This window comes from Fukomys damarensis, unplaced genomic scaffold, assembly GCF_012274545.1.
Source record: "Fukomys damarensis isolate Sample0158 unplaced genomic scaffold, DMR_v1.0_HiC HiC_scaffold_22, whole genome shotgun sequence".
Classification (NCBI taxonomy): domain Eukaryota; kingdom Metazoa; phylum Chordata; class Mammalia; order Rodentia; family Bathyergidae; genus Fukomys; species Fukomys damarensis.
The window spans coordinates 22,969,373-22,994,416 of NW_022900934.1; the positions used below are offsets into that span (position 1 = coordinate 22,969,373).

Here is a 25,044-nt window from a genome sequence, read left to right on the forward strand (position 1 = left end):
AAAAAAAAAACCTTAAAAAAAACATAAAACCTTGTTACCTTTTGTACTTATTTTGTCCAATTCTTTGTTCAAGACAAGAAGAACCTAGAAACCACCTCTGGAAGGAGACCCCAGAATACAATAATAGCATAAAGCACAGTTTAAAAATAAAGACACAAACAGAGTAAATATAAAAGGATAAAAAAGGTTTTTCAAGCCAATACTAGTCAAAATGAAGCTACATTAAATTAAAAGGAGTGATTAAATTAATTTCAGAACCTGGTGTAATGGCACACACCTCTAATCCCAGCACTTGGGAGGCTGAGGCATGAGGAGAGACAAAGTCTGAGGTCAGCCTGGACTACATAGTGAGTTCAAAGCCAGCCTGAACTATACAACAAATTCTGTCTCAAAAAAAAGTGGTTTTTCTACAATATGGTATACTACTTAGGCATAAAGAATGAGAAACTAGAGGGGGATGGGGATTTAGCTCAGTGGTTCTGCCATCTGCCTTGCAAACAGAAGGTCCTGAGTTCGATCCCCGGGACCAAAAAAAAAAAAAAAAACAAGAATGAGAAAATAGAAACATTTATAGCTAAATGGATGCACATTGAGGCTATACTTTTTTTAATGAACAAGTTTTATTTTATTTTTTTTTTTTTGGTACCTGGAATCAAACTTAGGTCCTTATGTTTACAAGGCAGGCAGCAGAACCACTGAGCTAAATTTGAAGCTATACTCTTAAGTGAAATAAATAGGACACACTTGAGAAAATACCAAATAATTTCTCTGGTGTGAAAAACTAAAAGTGTAAATAAGGTTCAAATTGTAAAATTGGGAGTATGAAATAGGAAGAAAGTGGCTAAAGGGGAAGTGGGAAGGGGATGGGGAAAGGAAATAAGGGAAAAGAAAAAAATGGAAAAAAAAGAAAAAAAAGGAAAAGTCTTTGTAAATAGGGAAGGGTGAAGGGGGTGAAGGGAGGGCAGGGGAATGGGGAAAACACAAGAACCAAGATATATCATGTAAAGGTACAAGATCCCAGTGATAAATGTAACTGTATTGTTTTCTTTAAATGTAATAATAAACTTAATGGGGAAAAAAAGCAGAAGTTAGAGCAAAGAATATTACCAGTAACAAAATGTTCATTTTACAGTGATGAAGAATCTCAAAAGCTGGTGTACTGGTAAATACCTATAATCCCAGCAATGTGGGTAGCTGAGGCATAAGGGACTACAAGACTAATCCCAGCCTGAGCAATTTAAAGCAATTTAGCAAGATCCTGCCTCTAAAAATTAAAAGAGCTGGGGATATAGCTTAGTGGTACAGTGCCCCCTGGCTTCAATCTTTAGTACCAACCCCCACATACACACAGTAAATAAAACAAAACCCTGATAGAAAACCAAGTAAAGGCTGGGAGTGGTGGCTCAGGCCTGTAATCACAGAACTCAGGAGGCTGAGGCAGGAGGATTGTTGTGAATTTAATGCCAGCCTGAACTAGTGAGAACTTGTCTCAAAAAAAAGAGAGAGAGAGAGAAATGCAAGGAAAAATATACAAGGTGTGACAGAAAAATAGTGTTTTTTAAAGCATTGTTATAGTAAAAGATATGTTGCCATTAATCCTTCAAAATACTCCTCAGTTCTTCAAACATATTTATCCCATCATTGTCATCACTTTCTGAAGCAGTTCTGGAAGTACTCTTTCATAAGTGTCTTTAGTTGCACTATCACGGCTGTTTTGATGTCCTGAATCAAATCAAAACATTGACCTTTCATAGTCATTTTGACTTTGGGGAAGAGCCAGAAGTCTCGTGGTGCCAGATCCAATGACTGAGGTGAATGAGGATGTGCCACAATGTTTTCAAAGCTACTGTTCCATTCAATGGCATGTGGCAGTAGTTTTCACTATATTTTTAAAATCACACTTTACAGAGAGACATTCATGAAAGAGGACTTCCAGAACTGCTTTAGAAAGTGGCAAGAACAATGGGATACAGTGTTCGAAGTGAGACTGAGTAATTTGTATATTTTACTGATACAATTTTTAAAATTCTAAATATTCGCCATATTTTTCAATCACCTCTTGTATTAATAATTGTAGCTGGAGATTTTAACAACCCTCTCTATTAACAATTTCTTGTTTTTGAGACAGGGTCTCACTTTGTTGTACAGGCTGGTCTTGAACTCACTATGTAGCCCAGGCTGACCTGGAACTCAGGCAATCTTTTTGCCTCAGCCTCCCAACTGCTGGGATTACAGGCGTGTGCCTTCACATCCTGCTCTGTTAACAACTGGCAGACAAGAAGACAGAAAATCAGGAAGGATATAAATGGCTTAACTAACACTGTCAACCAACTGCACCTGATTAATTTTCTCAGCATGCTGTACCCAATCACAGCATATTCTTTTCCAATGCAAATAGAGCATTTAGCAAGAAAGACTATATTCTGGGTCACAAAACAAGTTTCAATATATTTAAGAGGATTCAAACTGTATAAAGTATGTTATCACAGAACTCAGTGACAGAAAGATAGCTGGATAGTCCCAAATGTCTGGATATCAAGTAACATCCTTTTATATATTCAGTGGATCAAAGAAATAAAAAGGGAAAGTTAAGTATTAACTGAATGACAATGAAAACACAACATATGAAAGTTTGTGGGTGAGCCAGGTGTGATGGCACACACCTATAATCCCAGCATCTGGGAGGCTGGGCAGGAGGATCACTGTGACTTTGAGGCCAGCTTAGTCTACATAGTGGGTTCAAGGACAGTCTGGACCACATAGCAAGACCCTGTCTAAAAAAAAAAAAATTAAAAACTGAAGTTTGTGTGATGCAGCTTTTTCTCTAGTAGATTTGCAGTAGAATTAAAAAAGAGCTACTTAAGAGAGGAAGCCATATTCAAACACAAGTAAAGTAGCTCCTGAGTTTATAGTCTAAACCACAATGAAGAAACCAGGCCCAGAAACCCTAAGTATTCATTAAATCTATGTAGTCAATAAGTGGGAGCTCTGTCTAGCTCCAAGAAACCCATAACCGTACATAGCTAATATGTTTGTCCACTGATTCTGTGATTCAATTCATAATACCTGCCAGACGTCAGGTGTTTTTAGGCCCTAATGCCTAGCTCATTATAGTGCTTAATTTACCCAGACAGACATAATGAATAACCATTTCATATCCATGATACAATTTCAGAAGTGTTAAGTAGCACAGAAAAGGAATACTGGGTAAATGGGATATACAATAATAATGAGCGATAGAAGATGCTGCTACAGGATGAAAAGTCAGGGATCATTCAGAGGTAAGGATGCTCATTCTAAGATCTGAAAAGCAGGACAGAGTCAGGCATAAATGGATGAGTGAGTTGGGATGTGCAAGGAAAGGAATAGGTGGCCACGTGGTAGAACCTGCCGCGTGGAAGGGAGGAAGCTGAAGGATGCTGGAAAGGAGTCAGGGCCTGTGGACCAGGTTTCTGCAGCTGGTGGACAGATCAAACCAGACATCTTCTCTGGCCCTTGAAGCTCCAGAGCTAGGACAGAACCATCTGGCTTACCGTTGAGGTGAGCCTGCAGGGGTTTGTCATCTATCAACTCCAGATGCTGCCAGATCCACTTGTAATAGTAAGGGGACGTCCCAAGGTCTATCAGCCGCAGGACTTCACAGCTGCCCTGGACACATCAAGAACAAATAAAGGATTAAACCTCGATGCACCAGGCAGGCTAGAATTTGCAAGTAAACTCTCTATACTGCAGCTGACTCCATTTTGTTTCATTTGTTAATGCAAGTTGTTTTGTATTACTTTCTTCTCTTTAATGACCTTACTATCTACTCATCATTAGAAAATGCAAATAGCTAAAGAAGCGCAAAAACTAAAAATACTGCTGGGCATGGTATGATACATGCCTATAATCCCAGCACTCAGGACGCTGAGGCAGGAAGATAACCACAAATGCAAGGCCAGCCTGGGCTGTATACACAGTGAGTTCAAGGCCAGGCTGGAACACTTAGTGAAACCCTGTCTGAACAAACAAACAAAAAACCCTAAATACAGTGATACCCTGGTTCACAAACTTAATTTATTATACAATTTTGGGGAAGATGGGCCATGTTTGTGTTTGTGTGAGAAAGATGGACACAGCTGTGTTTATCACCAATGTAGAGTTTGTAAATGGAAGCAGAATTTTGTCAAATGCTTTTGAGAATTGAACTGTTTTTGAAATGAAGCATTCATAACAGAGGTATTACTGTACAATGCTGTTGCTGGGGAAAAAAGTCAACATAAGGACATCATTGGGTCAACTAGTAAAACTTATTATGATTGTGAATTATACGTCCTATCAGTATTATAATTTCCTGATTTTGATAATTATTCTGAGATTGATTTATGATTTTATAACCACTAATGGCGGGGCACAGTGGCACATGTGTATAATCTCAGCACTCAGACTTAGACAGAAGGATCATGAGTTTGAGGCCAGCCTGGGCTACAAAGAGAGTTCAAGGCCAGGCAGGACTACACTGTGAGACCTTGTTTCAAAAAAAAAAGAAAAGAGTATACAGAAATAAATGAGTCATAGGGAGGGAAGGGGGCTTGAGGAGGGGAATGGAATAAAATTATTTAAAGAAGAAATAAATGAGTATAATAATTTTCCAATGATTTGGGTAGGGAAAATATAAAAGCAAATGTGGCAAAATGTTAACCGGTGAATTTCAGTAAGGTAATTTAGGCCTTCTTTGTACTGTTCTTGCAACTTTTTCTACAAATTTAAAATTGTTCTAAAATTAAACAAGACAGAAGAACACAAAGTTAAAACTACATTATCTGAATAGAAATAACTAATATATTAAGAAATATTACTTCAGAAGCCAGGGATTTAGCTTAGTGGTGCCATTCCTGCCTCACAAGTACAAGGTCCAGAGTTCAATCCCCGGTACCACCCCCCAAAAAATTACTTCAAATGTTTCTCTATGAACATATATTTACATATAAGTTTTCATAAATGGATTCAAGTATGTAAAACAGACTCTCGTGACTTTTTCAGAAACTCAATAAAATATCAAGAAAATCTTTTGATTGCTCTACATTATCATTTTAATGATTATATATTATTCTATATATTATACCATATAAAATTAAAAATAAACATTCAGTTGAGCAAAAGAAGTCAAACACAGTGAGTATCTGTGGTGATATGAGTGATTACCTTTGTAGGGGAATTTTATCTGAGAAGGGCCAAAAGGAGTCTTCTGGACTGCTAGAAATGTTCTCAATCTTTTTTGGTGGGGGGTGGTGTCAGGGATCTAACTCAGGACCTTACACTTGCCAGGCAGGCGCGGTGCCACTGAGCTAAATCCAGGCCCTGAAATGTTCTTAATCTTGATTAGGGTGATGACTACATAGGTATAATATATACACAAAATTCATGAAGCTGTATAGTTTAGATTTAAAATCTTTACTGAGTATATGTAATACCTCAAGAAAACACTTTTTCAAGATTTATATTTGGTTGTTTCTAATATGTTAGTATTACGTATGACCCCAATTTTGTTCAGAACCTCAAAGTCCCGAGTTTAAAAAAACAAAATAAATCACCACTTTCTCAAACTCATCTGCAGTGGGGATGACAATGACTCAGTTCTGGCTAGTGGAATATAAATGGAAGACTGCTGGATAGAACTCCCAGGAAAACTATTGTCCCTGCTTCTCTCTGCCTGAAACTCAGATGTGATGGCCAGAAGTGAAACAGCCACATTGTAAACGTTGAGATGAAAGCCATAGGTATGGATGATGATGGGAAAAGCTACAAGGGACCTGGGTTCTTGCTGGCTCCCCAGATCAACTGTTCTAGCCCTGGAAAGCTTAGCTCTAGACTATTACATGAGAAAAATTAATTACTAGTTACTAAACCACTTGCAGTTGGCCTTCTCTCACCCACAGGTCATTAAGGCAGCTCACAAACACTCAAGTTTTCTTGCCAAGCACATGACAGGATTTTACTTTTCACACTTTGAATTGGGCATGCCCTTATTTCCTTTGGCCAATCTCCTTAGATTTCCTTAGCAAAGGGACTTGTGTTGCTCTGGGTGGACAAAAATCCAGTGCTTGAGTCTCAATATTCCTTTCTCCTGTCCTATGAACTGATGATAATGGAAGTGCAGGTCAAGATAGTTTTAAGGGGCTTGTACCCCTGAGTTCTTGATATGGGCAAGTAGTGTGATGCAGGATTAACTCTCATTTAGTTACTTAAGTACTTAAGGACTGTTTACAACTGCAGCATAATATAGTTTATCCTAACACAACATTCACATTTGATTGTCTCTTTGGGAATAATTCCTAAAATATGCATGTTTTAAATTTTGATACCCATTGCCAAATTGTCCTCCAGATGTAGCCTGTTATATCTTTGCCAACACTGGGTTTCCATACTTTTAAACTTTGATGATCTGACAGGTAAGAAAGCTATGCCATTTCTCCTTTTTATTTCCTACCTTTCTAAAATCCTTACCCTTTCTTTTGCTGGGCATGGTGGTGCATGTCTGTAAGCCCAGCACTCAGGAGGCTGAAGCAGGATCACCGTGAGTCAAGGCTAGTCTGGGCTATGTAGCAAGTTCAAGGCCTGCCTGAACAAAGCGAGATACCATCTCATAAAAAAACAAAACACTCTCCCTTTTTAAATAGGAATTCTAGGAAATACACTGTAAAGGGCTAAGGTTCAAGACAGATTACAATTGGCAAGGAAGGAAAAGAAAGGAGCAAACATTTAATAAGCCCTTATTATATGCAGGTATTGTGGTTGGAGCTTTATTCAATGTTCATTCAACAAAAATTCAACACCCAGGAACTGCAGGTGTTAGAGAACAAAATGCCAAGTTTCCTCTTGGAAAAGTCTCTTGTGGATCTTTAATTGTTTCTGTATCTGTGGGGAAAACCATTTTACCATGTATCCTCAAATGATCAACAACTCAGAATGAATTGATTATGGACATTATTTATGTTTTCAATGCCAGCAGGAAATCATGTTTTCCAACTTTCCCAGGTCCAAAGAACATCCAGCTACCAGCTGCTGATTTTGTCTTCTAGTAGCAGTATGAGCATAATTGGAACTTCTGGGTCTTGCAGAGGAAGAAAATGCAAGGGAAAATAAAAGTGAGAAAAAAGAGCAATCCTTTTAGTGGGCAGGGATTTTTCAATTCCAGGCAGAGGAGGAATCTCATGGAGGAAGTACACAGTAGAATACAGCTTGTTATTTCCTGTTCAGAGTTCTCAAAGCTAGAAATCAGACTTTACATGTAAAATCTTTAAAGATTATACAATTAAGTCAGATTTTAGGGAAACACTATAATAGACAAACTAAATTTTGCTGGCCCAAAGCCTTTCTATCTGCTGACACTTTGTGACCTCCACTACTTTTCTTAGAATGTGGTCCAAGAGGGCTGGGGATTTAGCTCAGTGATTCCACTGCCTGCCTCACAAGTACAAGGACCCAAGTTTGATCACCGGTGCCAAAAAAAAGAAAGAATGAGGTCCAAGAATGACCTGCAACACTTACTCCAGTGTAAGGAACTAAGTTCTAGAGTGAGAGATTGATTCATTACCAAGCTCTTTTTCAGAATTAAAAAATAAAAGTATTGAGGGAAGGAAGGATTTAAGACAGGGTCTCCCTATGTGGTTCAGGCTGGCTTCCAATTTGTGGTGATCCTCTTGCCTCAGCTTCCCAAGTGCTGGGATTACAGGTGAGCACCACCTCTCCCGGCTTCCCCAGTCCACTCTTTTCTCAATAAATGGTGCTGTTAAATCTTATTTGTGATCTGCTGCTTATCTCTCTCCTTCACATGAACTGTATTTATTACATTGAATTTTTTTTAAGTGTTAGCACAATGTATGTCAGAATTTTGATTGTTGACCGATAATTAAGTTTTATGATGCAACAAATAATAGTTCCTAAATACTGGGAGGATATTTCCTAAAATTCTCCCTTTCAGTTTAAGGGATGCAGACCCAGTCCACTTTCTTTTTTTTTTTTTTTTAACATAAGGTCTTCTCGCTTATGTAGTTCAGACTGGCCTTGACCTTACTATGCACCTCAGGCTGGCTTCAAACTCATGGCAATCCTCCTGTCTCAACCTCCTCAGTGCTGGGACTACAAGTATGCATCACCATACCTGACTTTTACTACTTTCTTAAGACAACCAGCAAAGCCACGAACCAAGACCTGACAAGGTATTTGCTGATTTTCAATGTGTAAATAATCCTACCAAGGCTAATTTCAAAAAAATAATGTGAGGTCACTAAATGTGGAGCTAGGAAGAGATATACACATTTGTATAGCATTTCTAAAGTAATTATTAAAGATATAACCTCAAGGACATAAGTAACAAATACTAAATTCAGTAACATTAGAAAATAATGAGCTCCCAGTATTTAGAAAACTTGTTTCTAATATAACATTTATTTGTAGGCTCATAGCATTTAATTTTAATAATTATTGTGTTTACCACCCCCAACATTCCTGAAAATTTAACAATCGACTTTTGTGGGGAAGTGCAAGCCAGCTCCAGAACACAACTTCCTTATGGTTCAGATACATTGAGGCTCATCCTCCCACTCACCTCCTCTGGGAAGTATTCTTTAAGGGCTCCAGCTTCCAGAGAAGTTCCCCCTCTTAAATTCTTGGAACTTGCAATTTGCACCTGCCACTTGGTATTTGGCATTGATTGACAGCTTTGTCTATGCTCGGAATCTCATGGAGGAAGTACACAAAAAGGGAGCCAATCTTTTCCATCTTTGTATCTCTCTAGATTCTATACCAATGTATCATGACCTTGGCAAAAACTTAACAAATGTCTATGGTGACTTAACATGTAAGGCACTGACAGAAAGGTCACCTTAAATCCCAGCTCCCAAGAAGAGCTCTGGAGTCAAACAGAACTAGTAGAACCTTGCTTCTACCCCTCATCAACTATATGACATTCCATAGCAACTTAATCTCCCTGATCAACTGTCATAGTATCATAGTTCGTGTTCACATAGCCTTTATTTTACTTAATAATGGACCCAAGAACTAGAGTACTGATGCTAGGTAATTCAGATATGTCAAGAGAAGCTGCTTTCTTTAAGTATCATCTTATATCATCATAGGGGTAAATACAGTACAAACTATTTTGAGAGAGAACATTCATATAACTTTTATGACATTATATTGTTATAATTGTCCAATTTCATAATTTGTTATTATTAATCCCTTACTGTGCTTAGTTTACAAATTGAACTTTACAGTAGGCAGGTATGCATTGGAAAAAAGAGCATATAGAGCATTAGGTACTGTCTACAGTTTGAGATATCCACTGAAAGTCTTGGAATGTGTGCCCCGCCCCATTGGTAGGGAAACTACAGTACATCTTAAAGTTCACAACAGTCCCCTGCAGCAGGGAGGCCAAAGAATAATGTTTGCCTTGTCAGCTTGGATGAGGAAGGTCAGAACATGAAGCGAACTGTGTATATGGTGGAAGAGTTTGGCCACAGGACATTAGGGTTGGTGTGCTCTTCCTAGCTTCGCCCAACCACCATCACCACTGGACTCCTCACCTTGCAAATAATAATGATGCGGGATGACTCTGCCAAGTCTTTTGTGATCAGCTGCCCATATGAGAATTTCTCTATCTTGCCCAGTGCTACCAGCTGCCAGAGCCTCTCATCAGACCATGACTGAAACAGATCCATGTTCCTGCAGGGAAAATCTTGTTAGAATTTATCACCCTGTATTACATAAGGCACGCAGATCTGAGTGCCAAAGGGAACATGCTCTTCGACTCTTTTTTTGGTTGTTTGTTTGTTTTGTTTTTGACAGGGTGCTGTTATGTGATTCAGACTGCCTTGAACTCACTATATAGCCCAGGCTGGCCTCAAACTTGTGATCTTCCTGCCTCAGCCTCCCAAGTGCTGGGATTACAGGCGTGTACCACCATGCCCCATGCTGTTCTATTTGTAAAAATTTCTGAGGTGGAAGATTTTACTGTGTATTACTCAGTTAACTCGCCTAACCCAGAGCCAATCTCCTACACTCTCTTCTCAAGGCCCTCCCCTCCAGCCAAGTGCCTCTCTGACTGCTGCTCAGATATCTCTGAGTTGATCCAGCTTGAGCTTGTCATTCCTACTCCTCCATCCCTGCCCCCTGTAGGAAAAGATGAAAGCACAAGATGGCAGTACTTTGGTTCAGACTGTAGGGTAAAGGGGATCTGATAGACAGTGGGTTCTGTCAACAGGATCCGAGCACAGGCGCATCTTCTGATACCCCAGTGAAAATAACTTTTAGAGCCAAGGTCAATGCTGGCCAGTGCAAATAACTTATATAACCAAAGTTGTTACTGGCACATGGCCACTTTTGTGTATTTTGGTGTAAATGTAGACTAAGCAGCTGAGGATGACTGCAAGAATGGGAGACTAAGTGGCCAAGGACTGCTGCAAGTGTACAATAGCTGGGGCCACAAGAATAGCTAAACAGATAGACTATAACTGAGCAGATGAATAAAGATGTCTAGTCTAGTCCACACTTGTGTCTCTTCTTCAGGCTGCCCAAATCTCAAGTGACCCTCCCCAGTCTAAACTGGTAACAAGATACCCACCCCTGACTTTGGAGTCACTAAGCTAGACTCATTCCCAGGAACATGGCCAGAATATTTCCTACTTAAGTTCACTGGTTATTCTTTCCCCTGGCCCAATCATCCTGGTCCTACTTTTACTTGGGCAGCTCACTCCACCCATCTCCTCTGTCCTCCTGGCTCTCGGCCTAGGGAGGTGAGGTACTTCTGGATTCTCCTGTTTGCCTGTTGTCCCCTGTGATCAAAGGCATACAGTACAGTGACCATCCTTTCCTCTGACTTCCTCCACCACCAATCACAGACTTGTTTTCCCTCACATGTGTCTAACAGGGCTGCTAACAATCATCTTAGATTTTCTCAACATCAACAGGCTACATTTGCAGAACTCAAGAGACTCAGGTTGAGTTAGCACATTAGACTCAAGGTTAACTTAGACTAACTTAAGTTAATTCAGGTCTCACCTTTACCCTTACTAGGTTAGGAGAGAAATGTTACCACCCCCTTTTACAGAACAGAAGGATAAAGCTCAGAGAATTGAAGCAACCTTTTAAAAGTTACTTTGCTGATACGCCTGTTAAGCAGAATTTGCCATGGATCTGGGATGGGTAACTGTGCTGGATCCACAGACCAAACCAACAGAGTTTAATCGCAGTAACTGAGCTAACTGGGTACAGGAAGCCCTGCATAGCCAGTTAAATGATTACTCTATAAACACTGAATTAGTTAAACTGTAACCAATTGACTGGATAACTGACTAGGCCGTAGACAATTATGTTGTTTTCTAAGCCTCATTTCTGCTTTCCTATAAATGCTGTCTGATCTCATTATTGGTTGGAATTCTCAGAACTTGTTTAGTTGTGAGAACTGCCTGACTCTCAAATTATTTTTGCTTTGCTCTGCTCAAATAAACAAATTTAGTCGGTCTATGGAATTTTCCCTTTAACAAGCCTAAGAGCAGAGATAAGTCAGACCTATTTTTCCACAGTTTGAAAAAAAATGGAACAGCTTCTCCCTTCAAAACTAAAACCTCCCTTTCCCAGGCCCCATCCTTTTTGTGATGCTGGGACTTTCTTGGTCCTATCTTACTCATCTCTATAGCTTTATCACACTGCAACCAGTATTTTTAAGAGCCAGTGCAGATGTTTCACTGGATTTTTGTTCTTTTACATAAAGACAAATAACTAAAGAATAGCTAAATGGGATTTGGCTTATACATCTCTATGTGGCCTTTCATGTACGTAATCAGAACAAAAATCTTTTGCTTTATATGAATTGGGTTTTGTTGTTGTTATCATATATGGTTCCCATAACTAAGGTGCTTACTTTCAGCCCCACATATGGCTGAAATTATTTGTATCCCATAACTGATTTTTTCAGTATTTATTTGTTGGACATCTGCATGTGCCTAGAACAATGACGTGAGAATTACAATGGTGAAATGACAAATCTGTCCCTGCCACTACACTGCTTACTGTCTGACAGAAAGTGTAAACTACAGGAGAAATTTTTATGCAGTGAAGAATTACAGTGTAGGGAACCATGAACGATTGCTCCTCTGTGATGACCCTCTGCCATGTGCCATTCTGCTTCAGAGCCAGCCAATTAGGGACTGGAACTTCTACAAACTGTGAGCTAAATAAACCCTTTCCCCTTAAAAAAAAAAAAACTACAGTGTGTATGGGACTTTAAAGAAACACAAGATGTAAGAGAGGCATAGATGGGGTATCCTTTCTATTCTGGGGTGAGGACACCTGGGGTGGGTTAAAGAAGTAGCATGGTTGAGTCCCGGGAACTTCTGAATCAGACATTCTGAGCACTGGGCATGTCATTATCCTAATCCTTGCTTCTCTCTCCTATAAACTGAGGAAAATAAGAGAACCAACCTCATGGGATTGAATGTGAGATTAGATGTGACAAGTGTTTATCACCCTGCCTGGCCCAGCAAGTGTTCAATCTATGTTAGCTGGTCTTATTTTTACTCTCCCAGAGGAATTCGACTGAGTTCAGACCTGAAGGTATAGTAGGAATTTGGCTAGACAGAAAGTTGGGTGGGAGGTTTTTTGTTGGTTTTGGGGTTTTTTTTTTTTTGGTGGGGGGAGATTGGTATTTCAGAGCAATCTAGGTGGAGAGAACAGCACCTGGGATGTTTCCTACCAAGTCTAGGAAAAAGTCAAGCATTAAAGAACAAAGGAGAAAGATGTTCAGTGAGGTGGAGTTACCTAAATAATTCAAATCGATATTGAGCATCCTTTTGAATTTCCTCATCCAGATTATTAGCAAGGAAGTCCTCCCGGTCAACAACCAGGAACTCTGTCTGCTCCATGCAGACCACGGTGGCCCACCTTATGGATGTATTCAGAAGAGCCTTTTCCTGTTGGGTGGACAGGAACAAGGCCAGGTGTGAGGCCACCTCCAGCTTTCTGCGCACAGCCCTGCACTTGCCTTCCCTTCTATCTCCCTCCTGAAACATCTCCCCAGACTTCAGGCTCCTTGGTCCTGACTATACTCTTGCTTTCTCTCCTATGTGATCCCCCCACCCACACACACACACACACTTTATCTTCTGCTGGTGGAAAAAGAGGCAATAGGCCTGGAGAGGCCAGAGGAGAAGAAGCTGGAGAGGCCTCACTGTGGAGTCACTGTATCTTGAGGGGTTATTTAGTTAACACACTTCTTAAGCATTGGATGAAGAAGTCAGTTTTGAACATTACCTGGTCCAATTCATTCAGCACTTGATAGATAAAGGCACTGGGGCCCAAATAGGGCCTAGTCAAGAGGTTTGAGCAGGACTCCTGTTCAACCCAGCTGGGACCCAAGAAGCCAGACCCCTCCCCCCACCTTACCCCAAAACAACTGCCCTTCCGCAGCAATGTTGGGTGGGGGTCTAGGAAGGCACTGCTGCCATCTTCATCCTCTGTCACTGCAACTGTCCCTAAGTAGATGAAGTAAAAGCTGCTGCCCCTCTGCCCCTTCTTGATGATCACACGCCTGCGACCAAACCTGGGGAAAGAACACAGATAGCAATAGGAAGGCCTGCCCATGCTATGAAGAGTTCTCTGAGGTCTGAAAGCACAGACCTTGATGAGAAGGGACTTCAGAACAGCACAGTCCCTACCCATCAAGCTGGACCCCTTCACTAACACCCATCCAGCTACCTGAAAGTAGAGCTTTTGTTGGTCTGGTTTATAATTGCTGTTTGGGCTCAGGCACATGGTAAATGCTCAGGGAACAGCAGCTGAATAAAGGAAGAGATGCTGAAAGCAATGAATGGATTAGAAGAGTGGCTAGATGATTACAAACACTGGCTTTAGAGTCAGGCTAGGATCCCAATCCTGGTTCTGCCCTTGACTATGTGACACTGAGCAGCTTATGTTCCCTCTGAACATGCCTGGGAAAGAGGCAGTCTTATTATTCCCTAGCAACTCACTACCCAATTGGGCATTCTTAAAGGAGAGGCATCCAGGCACAGAGCAAAATAAGATTTAGTTCTTAAATTCAGACTTCAATGATGACTCAAGGAAACACCAATCTGGCTCAGAAAGAACTAACCCAAGGCTCTGACTTGAATGACCAGAAAGAGTGTCTTTCTTTCTCATCAGAGTAAGATTGGAAAGATGGAAGTCAAGGGAGAAGCTGTGATCATGACAGCCACCTTGCCACTATGAGGGGAGAAATCAGACGAGAAGCCTTTTTATGAGTAAAGTGTCAAGAGATAGGGAGAAGCTAGGTGTAGTGGGTGGTGTCTGCCTATAATCCCAGCTATTCGGGAGGCTGAAGCAAAACCTTGAGTCTAGCCTGGGAAATCTAGGGGCTTAGCAAGACTTTGTCAGAAAAAGAAAGAGAGAGAGGAGAGGGGAGGGGAGGAGGGACCCACTGAGTCCTGGTAACACTGAACCCCCTGAATCCAACCGAGCCTGAAACTGAAGAACTAGCCCAGGAGTTTTTATGAACATGAGTCACCAATTTTCTTGGGCTGCATTTTCTCATACTCAAAATGGAAGAATCCTGTCTAAACTGCTAATTCCCAGTCCCAGAAACAGTCAACAACTAGCAGGTGGTTTTAGCAATCACCATCTTACTTATCTTCCCCCAAATCTTATTAGCCCTAATGTAATCCAGAAAATCTGTATTATTATCCTTATTCCACTGGTGAGGATACTGAGGCTCAGAATGGTTAAGTGGCTTGCACAAGGTCATACTGGGGCAGATGTGGCACCAAATGCCTGAACTTCTAGCTCCATAATTCTTTTTCTCCTTTTGACACCACTCTGCCTGCTTTGGAATCTTTACAGACAGTGGTGACCCACTCTTTTCCCCTGGACTAGAACAAAAGAAATAGTTCTCTCTGCTTGGAATGTCCTGGTCTACACCTCTACAACCTGTTAAAATGCAACCTTGCGGGACATGGTAACACACATCTATAATCACAGCACTTGGGAAGCTGAGGCAGGAGGACTGCTACAGGTTCAAGGCCAGCCTAAACTGCATAGCAGGACCTGTATTAAAAACAAAACAAAACAAAAAAAAACTCTTCTATAAAAAACTTATGACCAAGCCCTAAAAGATCCTGCACCGGTCATATACGGTTCTAACCTGTAAATGGTTGTGTTTACATGGTAGACTGCAGCCACCATGAAGGAGGAGGTCAGGGTACAAATCTATACTGATCTTACATCCTGAATTTCCCAAAGAGAGCTAATATCAACTATCCTGCTAGGCTGTTCCTACAAAGCCACCCAGCAAAGGTAGTATTTCCACATGTATCGCTTAGACTTCTCTAGCACAAGATATATTTATATGGCACTTCTTGTGCCATGGACAACTTGACATTCTAGTAGAGACTTCACAGAATAAAAATAAAAGTAAGCAGAATGATAGTTAACAAATGTTTTTAAAAACCAAAATTTGGGATATAGCAATGTTGTGCATCTTTATTAAAGCACTGAATAACAAGATCTAGCAGATCAATAAACATCCTATTCTGAAGATGTGATGAATATAAATTTTCACAAATTGTTACAAAAACCTGTAGCAATATGGGCCAGTAATGCAGCTCAGTGGTGCTGTGCCTGCCTGCAAGTGCAAGGTCCTGAGCTCAATCCCCAGTACAAAAAAAAAACAATTTTAACATGAATTGAAAATATCTCTGATTTCTTTTGGTAAAAAAGATGCAGGTGCACTGACACTGAGCTAAATCCCCAGCCCAGACAACACCCCCACCCTGCTCATACCAGAGACAGAACTCAGGATCTTGCACCTGCAAGGTAGGCACAGTATCACTGAGCTACATCCCTAGCCCAAGCAATTCTTTTTTTTCCAAGAAATTCTGCCAAGAAACAAAAGCAAATTTCTTCCATTCCTCCATGGATTTGGATAAAAATTCATAATAAAGTCAGGTACAACTCAAAGGGGAGACACTGGAGGAGGACCGAGCTGGGAATATAAGGAATTGCACATGAGCTACAGCATATTTATTCTGCATGGAGGTCACAAAATGACACATTTATTCTGTATGAAGGCCACAATCATCTTACCATATTGAACTGAAAATGTTACCACTGTCTGATGGACAGTTGGGCATATGATTTTTCTATGAATCAACACTAGGAAGTGGACAATAAATGGTAAAACCTTTTTTAAAAAAAGATACAAATATGCTCTGCCTATCTCTTACCATATGATGCCTTGGGACTCTGTCAGTCAGAAGGTTATTATCATTAGATGTGGACCCTCAACTTTGGCCTATAGTATGAACTAAATAAGCCCCTTTTCTTATAATTTACCCAGTCTGTGGTATTGTTATTACAACAGAAAATGGACCAAGGCCTGATGACTAGGTCACCACTGACTTTAGTTTCTACATGTGAAAAATGAAGGAATTTTCCAGGTTTTCCAGGTGTAGTGGTGCACACATATAATCCCAGCACTGAGGAGGCTGAGGCAGAAAGATCATCATGAGTTCAAGGCCAGTTTGGGCTACACAGTGAGTCCAGGGCCAACTCGAACTACATAGTGAAACACTGCCAAAAAAAAGAAAGACAGAGAGAAACAAAGAGAAAAGAAAAGAAAAATGAGCAAATTGGAGCAGATTCTTTCAGAGAGTCCTACCAGGACCTTTCTAATGTCTCTATAATTGTAGGAAGACTCAATAAGTGAATGAGATAAACTGAGCTGGCACTCAGGTGAACTAATAGGCAACATGGCTGATACACTGTAGCAGGGAGGACAGGACCTGATGCAGTACATCTTCTCAGCTGGGTTCTTTCTGTTCAGCCTAGCCCAGGGACCAAGGGCTGTGCCTTTCACTAACCGTTCAAAGCGCATGACCTTGGCCAGGAGCAGCTGCAGGGGCTCTGTGTAGTTTTGGAAGCTATCCAGAGACTGCAGGATGTTGCGAAGGACCTGGATCTCGTGCTCCTCCCTCCAGGAAGGCTTCTTCTGCGTGATCTTAATGGCCTTTGGAGGGAAGTGACCCTGGGGAGATGAGACCAGATCCAGCAGTGTCATGCATGAGCCAGCTGGTAACTCCCCACACTCCTACTGACATGCTTCCCTATTCTCCAATCTAACAGTGATGGACATACATCCCCGTGCGTGAGGCATCTTATATGCCCATTTCACCGTATCCTCACCTATTCCAGGAATCATTATTCCTATTTGACAGATAAAAGAAACTCAGGTGGGATTTCAAGTAGATCTGCCACATGCCAAAGCTCCTAACCCCAGGTGACACCAGGCTCCCAGAGCTCAGGGCATCTTGCCACATCTACTTGATGCAATCATACCATAATTAGGGATACTTCTGCCCTTGTCTCAGCAGGACCACCTTCTCTGTGCTAAAGCTAGGTAGCCATGAGTCACTGAGCCTCTACCTGTAGGTGTAGTCTGTAACACTGAATTTTTCCTCTTTGACCTCTTCTCTCCCTCAACTGATATACACAGAATTATCCTCAGCTCTAGGGTTCTGTGGCTACCACCCAGATAGGGTCCTGTTTTCTCATGTCTGAAAGGTAAAATTTAGGTAATCTTCAACAATGCCTAATGCTGGACCCTGGGTAGAAAGCTGAAGAAACACAGAATTTGGATGACTTATATAATTAAGCTTCATGCATGAGAGGATATGAGAAATCTAACTAAGGTCAGGAGAGGATGGCAACAGAAGCCATATATTGGGCCCCAAGGGAGTGAGAGGGGCAAGGGATGGGCACTGGTGGTCTGAGTATTAATTTTAAAGTTCGGTTCTTGGGCTCCAGTGCACGTCGTCGCTGCCGCCGCTGTGTCAGCACCCCTCGGGAGACTCCATTTGCTCATGGTGTGGTCTGGCTGCAGTGCTGCCAAGTTGGGAGCGATGCCCACATCCCCTGCACCCAGTGGCCGCTCTCTGGCTGTCGGGCTGTGGCCGTGACAGCAGATTGCAGGTGTCCAGGCCAAACCCAGGCTCCATTGCAGGAGGAAAAGCTTTCCACACTCCACAGCTGGCCAGGTGAGGAGGCCCTCGCTCTCTCGGCTTCTCCCTGACCTCTTAATTTGAGGAGGTTTCAGAGGTTCCAAGTACTTATGCAGCCCCACAGGAATTGCTTCTATTGTACCCTGGAGGATCAGCTTTTGCCAGAATTATTGTAACATCTTCACTGCACCTTCACCCATAGGCTCTACCTTGGGGGTTTGATTCCCACCAATGAAGTTTTCAGTGCTTTCTTTAATCATGTGACTCCACCACTTGCCCACCTTTCTCCTTTCCAGTAGTCAAATCCATTATGTGTAAGTTTGTGTTGCATTCAAATAGAGTTTCCTGCCTGTCCACTTTTACTTCCTTTGCACCTCTCACTTCTGTGCAGCTTGTTATGCTTTTCCTAAGTGCTTTTCTGTGCAACCTGTACTACTTCTTCGCTTAGAGGAGATAGCATTTGTTACAATTTAATGCCTGACAAAAACAACATAAAAAATAAGTTTTCTCATATTTTCCTGTATGTCAGGTTTGCAAGTCTTTTCTTGACTTAAATTCTGTTTTCCTGCACATGTCCCAAAATACTCAACCTGAGTCCTAGTGACTTTAACAAAGAACCTTACCTGCACTGATGGCAGATTTAAGTATGCAGTAGGACCCTTTTAGAGATCTTAGCAGTGTAGTACTGGTCCAGTTTTAGCCTTTCATAAAATCACACATTTATTTGAGAAAAAAAGATGGAGTTAATTAATTGGAGCTCTTCCTGATTGTAGGAACTATGTAAGTTTTAAAGTCCAAGTGAAGAGATTCTTTTAGACCTTGTCTGGAAATTGGCCATCACACTAAGTCCTAGGGCACGGATGAATGAATGATCTTAAGATTCTGTTTTCTAGTCTCTCTATTCAAGTCTAAGTTGTTAATTATCTTGTAGTAATCACCTGAAATATGAGACACTTAAAATGTTGGGGAAACATAAGCTTGTGGTATTGACAATTAAAGACAAACTTGATATTATTAAGAAACTTGATGCTGGGCATGGTGGCGCACGCCTGTAATCCCAGCACTTGGGAGGCTGAGGCAGGAGGATCGCTGTGAGTTCGAGAACAGCCTGGGCTACACAGTGAGTTCCAGGTCAGTCTCAACTACATAGTGAGACCCTGTCTCAAAAAAGAAACTTGAAAAAAAAAAAAAAGAAACTTGAAGCCATCTCTTTCAAAAAGGATTATAAACTATGCAAACAGTTCAGATCCCACGAGTAGGGTGTCCAAACGTAAATCTATGAAGTCATCAAGCTATGAGGAACTTGATGGAGTGATGACAGAGTATTTTAACCAACAGAAGACAGATGGGGTTCCAGTGTCTGGAACTATTTGTGCAAAACAAGTCAAGTTTTTTTTTTATTCTTTGGAGATAGAAGGCGATTTTAACACATCAGATGGCTGGCTAACTTGATTCAAACAGTGCCATGGTATCCCAAAGGCTGCTGGTAAAGGAACAAAATTAAAAGGAGATGAAACTGCTGCCAGTGAATTTTGTGGTAACTTTCAGAAATTTGTTAAGAGAGAGAATCTACAACCAGAGCCAAGTTATGGTGCTGATCAAATTGGGTTTTTCTGGAAATGTCTACCATTGAGGACATTAGTTTTTAACCTGAGCAAAATACTTCACAGTATAGGTCAAGCAGAGAGAATCTTTATAATGTGTTGTGCAAATGCCACAGGCTTACACAAATTTAATTTGTGCTGTGAGGAAAGCAAAAAAAGAAAAGTGTATTCAAAGGAACTGACCTTTCAAACCTTCCTGTCACTTACTTCAGCCAAAAAGGTGTGTAAATAGAACAGTCTGTTTTCAGACAGTGGTTTGATAAATATTTTGTGCCACAGGTACAGAAGCATTTGAGATTCAAGGGTCTTCTAGAAAAAGCAGTGCTCCTTTTGGATTCCCCCCCACACAGCACGTCCATATGAAGAACTGTTGAGTTCAGATGATGACAGTATAATTGCAAAGTATTTGCCAGCAAATGTCACAAGTCTAATTCAACCAATGAGCTGGGGGATTTTAGTCACAGTAAAAAGATATTACCAAGCAGGACTTCTCCAGAAGTATATGGATGAAGGAATTGACCCAAAAATGTTTTGGAGGAACTTGACAGTGTTGGATGCAATTTATGAGGTGTCCACGGCTTGGAACATGATAAAAGCAAGTAACATAACCCAAGCATGGAGAAAACTTTTCCCTGGCAATGGAGAAAATTCAGTTATGAACACTGATGAAGAAGTCATTTTAGCTGCTAACTTAGCGACAGTTTTACAAAATACAGAAGACTTTGAACACATTGACATTGAGAATATTGATCAGTAGTTTGACTCTTGGATTAATGACTCAAGCTGTCCAGTGCTGACAGACAGTGAAAGTGCTGAGGACCAGGCCACAGCTGCTGAGTGGGAGCCTTCCAGCAAGACTAGAAGAGCAGAACTGAATCCTGAGAAACATATTAGCCACAAAGCTGCACTTGAATCAATTGCAAATTCATTGAGTTATCTAGTTCCCAGCTTTGGAAAGGTAGACTCAGCGCTGAGGCTGGGTGGCCCTGGGAGGGTGGTGGGGTACCAGGCACAGGGGCCTGGTTCATTCTCCAAGACAGTCTGCATGGGTACAGATGAGGAGACTGAAGTGTTGGGGAGCTGCGCCCAAGGGGAGATGGGAGGTGGTAGGGAGTGACGTGTTGTCACAGATCCCATGTGGTGCATAGGAAGTACCTGCACCCATTCTGAGTCCTGCATGGTCAGGATGGTGGATTGCCCGTTAGGTAGGCTCTTGTGCCCAGGAGGGTAAGCAGCCAGGGCCACAGCCAGAGTGGAGGTTGTACCCTGGGCTTTCCCTGACCTTTCCTGGGTCTGGTGGAGTTGGGGCTGCTTGCTCCTACCCAGCACTATGCAGTGGGTTTCCAGCTGCACAGGAGGTCAATGTGGGCCATCAGTCCTGGCTCCTGGGGCTGCAGCTCCCAGCAATGGAGTCTGGAGGGAAAGCTGGGGTGCCTGCTGAGTCCTGTGTTCAGCCTAGAGGGATCTTCCTTCCTCTGGTCATGGCCAGTGCCTGTGGGGCCTTCACACCCTGGCTTGGGTGGCCAAGCCACCCCTTGTGGCCCTGGGCCAGCTTTGCAGGTCTCACAAGCTTCTGTCTGATAAAATGGTATTGTGGAGGCTTTGAACCATAATAAGCAGAAAACAAACAATTCCCTCACCCCGCCCCCGCAAAAAAAAATCATTCACAGTGCTCTTAAGTGTTTCATCGTGTTTTCATCCTTGTGACTATATCTGCAGTGGAACTGACCTTGTTTGAAGTTCTGTGGATTCAAAGGCCAAATACATTTTATAAATGATTTTAGCACTGGATGCCATTTTGGAGCACCAAAATCACAGCTCTTTAATGTTGACTCTGGTAACTGAGCATTATCACGTAACTTGTCTGTCTATTGTTTTTAATCTGTATTATACTAACTAGATTATAAGGTACCTAAGGCCAGGGATCTCTGTTTTGTGCCTGAATCTCAGTGTGTCTAATAGAAGTCCATGAACATTATAGGCACTCAATAAATTTTACTTAAATAGAAAAAAAAAAAATAAAGTTCTGTTCTTTCCCTCTGCCCTGAGAGAAAAACCAACATGACTACTCCACACCAAGTTCAAGTCAGGTCTGCATTAGTGAGAACTTCAGCTGTCCCTATAAATAGGTAGATTCCTTTAAATTTAAAATTGGATTTTAAATTTTAATTTAATATTTAGGATTTTTTGGGTAAAGTGAGAAAGATCACAATTATGTTTGAAATTCAGTTGTACATCCCAGCACCTCACATGGACATGAAGACATTCCCTTATCAGAATAGGAAAACTTTTGAAGGTCATCCAGTACCTGGGTGAGGCATAGGTGTGCCCACCCTCTTTTAGATAGTTGAGGGCAGAACCAGAATTTGCACACTGGTTTTTCCTACCACCTGCCTTCTTTCTTCTCTGTCTGGACGTCTTAAATCCTTTGCTTTGCTTTCTGTTGTTTTCCCACAGGTCCAAGCCCAGGATCTCTCCCCCACTGGTTCTACTCAGCTACAGTGACAACTGGTTCAGGAGCACTTAGTCTTGGAATGCCAGGGATGGACAGAATCAATATCATCAGCTATTTATAGATGAGAAAACTAAAGTGGCTTATTCAAGGAGGACACACTGGATTGGTGGCAGAGCCTGGACCAAAATCAATTCACCTAATGCCCAGCCCAGTGCTTCTTCTAGGCCAACACACAAAGAGAAAATCCATAGAAAGATTAGAGCTATCCATACCTCTTCTGCAATGAAGTCCGTGGTATCAAACGTAATTCGGCCTTGCTTCTTTTTCTGAAAGAAGAGGCAGGGAGAGGAGAGAGAATGAGAACAACTCCTCCTGGAATTCTGCATCCAAGCCCTTCTGTTTACCTGGGCTATGGGAAACCTCCTACTAGCTGGCCCTTTCATGTTCACCTTTGCTCAAAAGCCCCAGCTAAACACTACACCATGCCTAGTACTGACGACATTGTGATGAAGACAGAAAAACATGCAGGTGGAAAGGGGAACAGGGGCTGAGGGGAAGAAAACACAGAAGGATAGAGGGGAAAAAGGAAGAGCGAAAATAGGCAATCAAACAGGAAAGTATAGAGAAGGAATACAAAAGAAGGAACAAATGAAGCCAAGCTTTAAGTGGGCATAGTGATTGCTTCTCAGCTTTTTGGCCAAGATCAAGTGAAGCGGGCATAGTGAGCCAAGCACAGTAAATTGCATTGTTTTCATCTTATTTCATTTAGTCATTTGGACAAAACAAAACAAACAAAAAATATATATATATACATATATGTATATATATAATATATAGATAGATAGATATAGATATATAGATAGATATCTGCTTTTTTATAATACCACCCCCCCACCAAGCCCCTTGGGCTTGATCTCTTTTTTCTTTTTTTCAGTACCGGAGATCGAATTCTGGTTCTTGTGCTTGCGAGGCAGGTGGCAGCACCACTGAGCTAAATTCCCGGCCCTGGGCTTGATGTCTTGGCAGTCTTCCTGCCTTAGCCTCCAGAGTACTTTACAGGCATACGCCACTATGCCTAGCTACGGCAGATTTTATTAAGCCCCACATTGGATTTGAGATGAGCAAAGGAACTTGCCCAAGGACCATTTACAGCAAGTAAATGGCCCAGCTGGGATCTGAACCCTGACTTTTCTAGAGCATGTAGAGAGGAGGAGGAAAGAGATCTTGGGGATCAGCTAATGTAACCTTGTCTCCTGAGAGATGGAGAGATGATGTGGAAAGAGTAGAGACTATGCACTAAGAGGTGGGGAAAGGAAGGAGACAAACCAGAGACCCGTCTTCCACTCTGGGCATGCCTCATACTGTTCCCTAACATCCTTGTGGATCTCTGCCTTCTCCCCTCTCCCCTTTATCACTTGAGCATCCATGTAGTTTTTGTCAGGGAGGTTGCTGAAGGAAGAGGTAGTGCTCATTAATAACCAGAATTAGTCTCTCTCTTGGCTCTCTCCACCTGATCACAACCAAGCCCTCAGATTCCCACTTGACAGCCACATGACCTCTGTAGTGTGCCCTTGCATAGACTTCTGCTCTATTTAAGGACACTCTTATTAGGCAGTGTTATTGGGCTTAGCCTCAACATCTCCAACACCAAGCCCGACTCTGGGTCTTGTGCTTCTGCCCCATGCATTAGCCCATATCTTCGAGCAGTCACATCTTCCTGACAGCCAAAAACCAATGCTTTGTCATTTCATTCCACCCTGAAGACCAGATTGTCTTTCCTAAGAGCAAACCTGAGTCCCTTGAGTTATAATTCTACTCCATTTTTCCCCATCTCATGATTCAACCCACAGGGCTCCACACTTGTCTGGTTTGGCCAGCATAGTGTCTTAAAAGTATGTAGATGAATCTGAATTTCAAAAACACATGTCCTCCAGCTGGCCCAAAGGCCTTACTCCTCCTATCTCTTAACTCAGCCCTCCTATATCTAACTCCTGCTACATCTTAACTCATAAACAAATGGAAAGTTGCCTCCTACCCTCTCTTCAGCCACAATCCTTCAGAAATCATTTCCAGAAATTTGTTGGAATAAATTCTTGTATGGAGGGAGTTAGGGCTGGGTCTAGTCACTCTTAGCACAAGAGGGAAATGGTCAGGGTTTATCTAGGTACGAGCTGGGGAAACGCTAAAACTCTATGTAACACACAAAAGATACTTTTGGGGGCCCAGGACTAGTTAATAGAATGGTGACCAACTTTTCATTATTTCCAAGCCAAAAAAAGGCACATGATCTACTACTGGAATAAAATATTTTAAGTCAGAACCTTCTAGAAAAAATCTAGAAAGAATGATATCATAGTGAACAAAACTATTAAAATGCTCCAATCATTTAAGTGGCAGGGATAGGAAAGAAAATAAAGATGATACACAGTTTGAGGCATTCAAAAAACCTTATCTCTTGGAACCAGAAGAGATCAGAATAGCAAAAGCACTTCTAGGCAATAAAAGCAAAGTCTGGCTTTAAGCTATTCTACAAAGCCACAGTGATATAAATGGCATAATATTGGCACAAAAAGACATGTAGATGGTTCAATGGAACTGATACAGGATGCAGAAACAACCCTAGACACATTCATCTATTTGTTCTTTGACAAAGGGTCCAAACACATATGTTGGAGGAAAGATAGCCTCTGTAGAAAATGGGTGCTGTAGCCAGGTGTGGTGGCGCATGCCTGTAACCCCAGCACTCAGGTGGCTGAGGTAAGAGGATCGCTATGAGTTTGAGACCAGCCTGGGATACACAGTGAGTTCCAGGTCAGTCTACTACATAGTGAGACCCTGTCTCAAAAATTTAAATAAATAAAATAAAATAAAATTTCAGGCCAGGGATTTAGCTCAGTGGTTCCACCATCTGCCTCACAGGCTCAAGGTCCTGAATTCAACCCCCAGTACAAAAAAAAAA

General features: G+C 41.6%; 1 protein-coding gene across 7 annotated transcripts in view; it reads right to left on the reverse strand.

The window, feature by feature from the left end:
• Positions 1-25,044, reverse strand: part of Cnbd2 (cyclic nucleotide binding domain containing 2) — a 64,136-nt gene that overhangs the window by 18,714 nt on the left and 20,378 nt on the right. For 6 of the 7 annotated variants that reach the window (XM_010639969.3, XM_019209950.2, XM_010639968.1 and 3 more), the window contains 6 exons: positions 22,358-22,411; positions 16,890-17,053; positions 13,423-13,579; positions 12,799-12,950; positions 9,567-9,705; positions 3,534-3,648 (listed from right to left, as the gene is read on the reverse strand). In XM_010639969.3, coding sequence (XP_010638271.1) covers positions 3,534-3,648; positions 9,567-9,705; positions 12,799-12,950; positions 13,423-13,579; positions 16,890-17,053; positions 22,358-22,411 — 781 coding nt within the window. The remainder of the gene's footprint in view (positions 1-3,533; positions 3,649-9,566; positions 9,706-12,798; positions 12,951-13,422; positions 13,580-16,889; positions 17,054-22,357; positions 22,412-25,044) is intronic. The other variant, XM_010639971.1, reaches the window with a different exon arrangement.